Source organism: Triticum dicoccoides, chromosome 1B, assembly GCF_002162155.2.
Source record: "Triticum dicoccoides isolate Atlit2015 ecotype Zavitan chromosome 1B, WEW_v2.0, whole genome shotgun sequence".
Classification (NCBI taxonomy): domain Eukaryota; kingdom Viridiplantae; phylum Streptophyta; class Magnoliopsida; order Poales; family Poaceae; genus Triticum; species Triticum dicoccoides.
In genome coordinates, this window is record NC_041381.1 from 474,647,341 (window position 1) to 474,651,860 (window position 4,520).

At 47.2% G+C, this 4,520-nt stretch overlaps 1 protein-coding gene across 1 annotated transcript; it reads right to left on the reverse strand.

The window, feature by feature from the left end:
* Positions 1–612: 612 nt before the first annotated feature.
* LOC119342178 (rhomboid-like protein 14, mitochondrial) lies at positions 613–4,026 on the reverse strand. The gene is made up of 2 exons (XM_037614017.1): positions 3,630–4,026; positions 613–1,591 (listed from the first exon to the last, which is right to left on the reverse strand). Exons 1-2 carry the CDS (start codon positions 3,879–3,881, stop codon positions 815–817), a joined length of 1,029 nt encoding a protein of 342 aa, XP_037469914.1. The 5' UTR covers positions 3,882–4,026; the 3' UTR covers positions 613–814.
* Positions 4,027–4,520: the final 494 nt, after the last annotated feature.

A 4,520-nucleotide genomic window follows, 5' to 3' on the forward strand; every position in this document is an offset into this window, starting at 1 on the left:
GTTCACTTGATTAACCAAAGAAACGAGACGGTCCAATGATAATTATTGGAGTTCTATGAAGGACTGCGATTTGTACAAACCAAAAGAGATATATCCTGTGTTCTCCTTTCATCTGTAGCTCAGCTCTACGGTATAGATCTCACGTAACCACGGTGGGCGAGGCAAATAAAAGTTTTTACATCGCTCCAGCATCACAAAGGGGTGGTGGCGCAGTTGGCTAGCGCGTACGTCTCATAGCTAGACGTGAGTAATCCTGAGGTCGAGAGTTCGAGCCTCTCTCACCCCACAGTCACACTTGTAGTGATGAAACGCTCGGTGACAACTTTGGGTCGTCACCTTTGCACCTGTACCAACAGGTGAAAAGAGCAAATCTGAACCTGTGTCTCATTTTTTTTGCCTTTTCGGTTAAAACATAGTCACGGTTTCAGCCACCGCTGCGCCCTCCTGAAACTAAATGCGCGTCTGTTTACAACCCAGAAAGCCTTTTTTTACAGCCCTGGAAAATGTACGTGTGAGAGTTGATAATGTGTGTGGTGTGGTGTTTGAACTCTATAAGCCGCGTCCTGGTGATGTTGTGATGAGAGGTCTTTACACCTTTTGCTGACAACACCATTAAAAGAAAATAAATGTGTTGGATATCAAAGTACTCGGGCCTTAAAATAGTGAGGAAAATATTCAAAAATGTACTACATCAATTCTCGCAATGAGTGGATTCAGCGTAGAATCCTGGTCAAACGACAGTTTATATTCAAGGAAGAAGTATCTTTAGCACTATTTGGAATTTATACTGGTAATGGTGATCTACATTATGGTCTCATCTGTCAAACCTTTGCAGCCTCCTACGGCGGATCTCATCAACCGAGAGGTCACTGCTTCCCCCATCCTGGAGATGTTGTCTGTTGGGAAAAACACGGTCCTCGCGCATGCTGTTGCACATCTCACAGATGTCTACCGAAGGTGAGTTGTCATAAGTGCAGGCCGAGCATCTCCACATGCCTCTGCCGCTCTCTCTTGCTGCACGGCGCCCAACTCTGCCCCCCTGACGACGACCCGGCCTCAGGAGCCTCTGAGCGAATTTCACCGGCCAACTCACAACATTTGAAATGCCCGAGATAAGAAGAGCAAGCGGGTCAGGTCCGGAGTATGATCGCTTTATCCAAAGATAGGCTAGACCAGCAAGAATCCCGCTAAGATGGCCAATGAAGGACGTCCCGGGGATGAAGGCCTGTATGAGGAGCAGTTCAGCCCACGCTGCATACTTTGCTGGAATGACCATCCCATGCAGGAAGACATAGTCATCTGACCAGGCATTCAGCACAATCTTCATACCAAACAGCACCCCGGAGAATCCAACAGCATATTGATCGTAATACGCAGTCTCATTGCCGAGAAGGAGTAGACCTTTGGACAAGAGCAATGTGAAGCCCTGAGACAGGCCAAGCAAGGCAGTGACCATAGAAGCACACTCAACACTGCCCATTGATGTTTCAAGCTGTATGCCCTTCCACAAGAGAGACGTCATGTTGTAGAAGAAGTGGGTTTCACTCAGGTGGTAGAAAGCTGACAGGAAGAAGCGCGTCAGGTCGCCGTACTGCAACATGTTCACAACTGTTAAACTCAAGATGAGAGACACTGAAAAAATGAATCTAAAATACACTGATTACTCTGCACTACAACATTTTAGAGCACATGATGTGCACTCTGCTAGAAATTTCTGAAAGCAATAATCCTTGCGAAAAGGCCAACTAATCATTCTGAATCTGGCAAAGCTTTAATTTACTAGATATAGGGGTGTAAGGGGCACCATCAGGCCATAAACTCACGCATACATGTCACCTAGGTCCATGAATAATACCCTACGGAAAGGGCAATAAATCATTGTGAAACCATCAGAGCCTGCATTTACTGGATAAATAGAGTTGAAAAGGGCACAATAAGAGCAACTCTAGCAGGGCCTTCAAAATGATTTTAGAGTGCACTGTAAAAAATTTAAAGGCTCAAGAGCAAGTTTGCAGACTCAGAAACCCTAACACACAACCTTTATATATTTCTTGGGCCCATTTTTCAGTCGGGCTGACCCTTTCTCGTTTCTTTCCTCCCCTCCACCGTCGCTCACTCCGCATAGTTTTCCACAAAATTCACCTTGGCTCACCAGAAGAGGGTGCACCGCCGGCTCACCAGCGGCGTCGGCATGCACGCAAGGGCTTAGGCAGGACATGAAACTTTTGTCCCCCCCAAAAAACACTAGGATGCGGCGCATTGTAACTCACAGCAAGTAAATATGACAACGTGGCACATGGACCAAATTTGACTCATATGATTGCTAACTACATCAATCATATGGTAGTGGAAAATGTCCAATGACATGTAAAAAAAATCTTCGCCCCACGAAATCATATAAATTCTTAGTTAACTAATATTGTGATCATAATCACTCACACATCAGAGATAGTTCATATGCTAATCTATAACTATATGGACCCAAGTTACAAGTCTGCTCCAGCTCATGGAATATGGTCGTATGTGGCACTAAATGTCCAACGGCTGTGAATATTGTCTTGAAATAAGAGAAGGTAGTATTACTTTTCTACTGATTTAAAATGCTGATCACATCCATTTCTACATTTTAGGGGCTAATGACTATTAGAAGAAAGAAAGCAAAACAACCCAAAAGTAGAAAACAGAGGCAAGCAGAGCAGACTACAGAGCAGGAGGACTAGAACGCAGACTTATAACTTACCGACCAAGGTGAGACATCAGCTCAGTTGCACTTTAGGAATATTTGATCTGGATATATCATAGGATATCATAGTTAAGACGGTGCGCCAGGTGACACCCTTTCCCCTCGGCCTTGATGCAAAATTATCCTGTCTCAGCTAGCCTGGTCGGTGATTAGGAACGGGTGACACCCAACTAGTGTTTAGTGCATTTGTAAACACCTTAAGGTTCAGATACTCTTAAGGGTGGCATAGAATAAAATGCACCCAGGGTTCTTCATCTTGTCAGCATCTTCCAGTTACACTCGGCTACTGGAGAACAGCAGAATTAACCCTAGGCATTTTAAAGGGGTCCATTAGAGGTCCAATCCCTGTTAAGTTGCCATCAGCCCATCACTAATCGGCTGCAGAAGACATCGAGGTCACAAACTCCATCGTGTCAGGAAGGGTATTATTTTCTATAAATTCATGTTCTTAAGGTTGCTGCATAGGAGATTCTTTCCTTTTAACTAGTTTCAGTTGGAACGGTCTTTTTACCAGTGATTTTGTAAATTACGTCTAAAAGTGCAATTTAGTTCTTTCAATGCTTAGGGCTGCAGCTCTTCTTTATCTCATCTATTAGTAGCACCCAGTCCCCCACCCACACACTAGCCTGCCCTCTGTTCTTAGCTCCGCCACTCCATCCCCCTTTTTACAATACAAACCCTACACAAAATACTACCGGAAACCACCGCCAATAGCCCCGCATCCTGTTCGACACAGCACAATCAGTACTGGGAACATATCGCGCTCCTAAACTTCTCAATCCTGTAGCCCTAGTCTAGAACAGAGAACAAATGTTGGTTTTCCATGTGCGATACGATTTCTTCTACCAGCGCAACATGACTCGGCCATAATCCACAGTGTGCGTACCTGGATGATGAGATGCGGGTTGAAGGCGACGCGGGAGAGCGGCGGGAGGAACGCGTCGAGGGCGCCCGGGCGGAGGTACACAAGCGCGTTGGCGGCGATGAGCGCCGCCGTCACGGGCGGGCGACTGGCGCCGGCGCGGCCGTACTCGAGAATCACCTGCAGGGCCAGAAGCGGCAGCATCCCGCTGGACGGGCCGCTGCCCCAGCCGCCGCCGGCGCCCCGCCGCCGGCCACCGCTCATGCCCGCCCCCATCCCCTAGAACTGGGGGACCACCAACCGAACACTGACTGGCACCGAGGAGGCAGGGCGCACGCAACTCGCTGCCCCCAATTCCTTTCCTGTTTTTTCTTCTCTCTCGCGCTCGAAATCTCTAGTTTCCTTTTGTTTCTGAAGATGTGTTTCTTTCTTCGGTCGCAAGTATGCCGCGAAACTTCCAGATAACTCCCGAGCAATGTTTCGCCTCGTCTTGTCAATCATTTTGCGAATAGTTTTGTTGCCCTATTTAATAGGTTAATTTATAAACTATAGTAAGGTTTCGATTGATGCTTTAACGGTTTAGTTAATTTCCATCATATTTTACGGTTTAGCAAAATTTAGTTAATTTCGATCATATTGTACAGGGAAACGTTCGCAGCCGGTCGACCGGCTGCGTGTTACGCCGGTCCCTCGCCCACATGGCCTGCGTACGCAGCATCGTCCCCACACCCCTCGCACCTTTCTCTCCCACGCGTCACTAGTGGGCCCCACAAACCGCTTTCGTATCTCCTTTATCTCTTTCTTCCCGTCAACGCCACACATCTTCTTTTCCTCCAAATCACAAATCAAACACAGATCAGGCTGCTCCGGCGAGCGACCACCTCCACCACCTCCCGCGCTGCTCGACGAGCACAA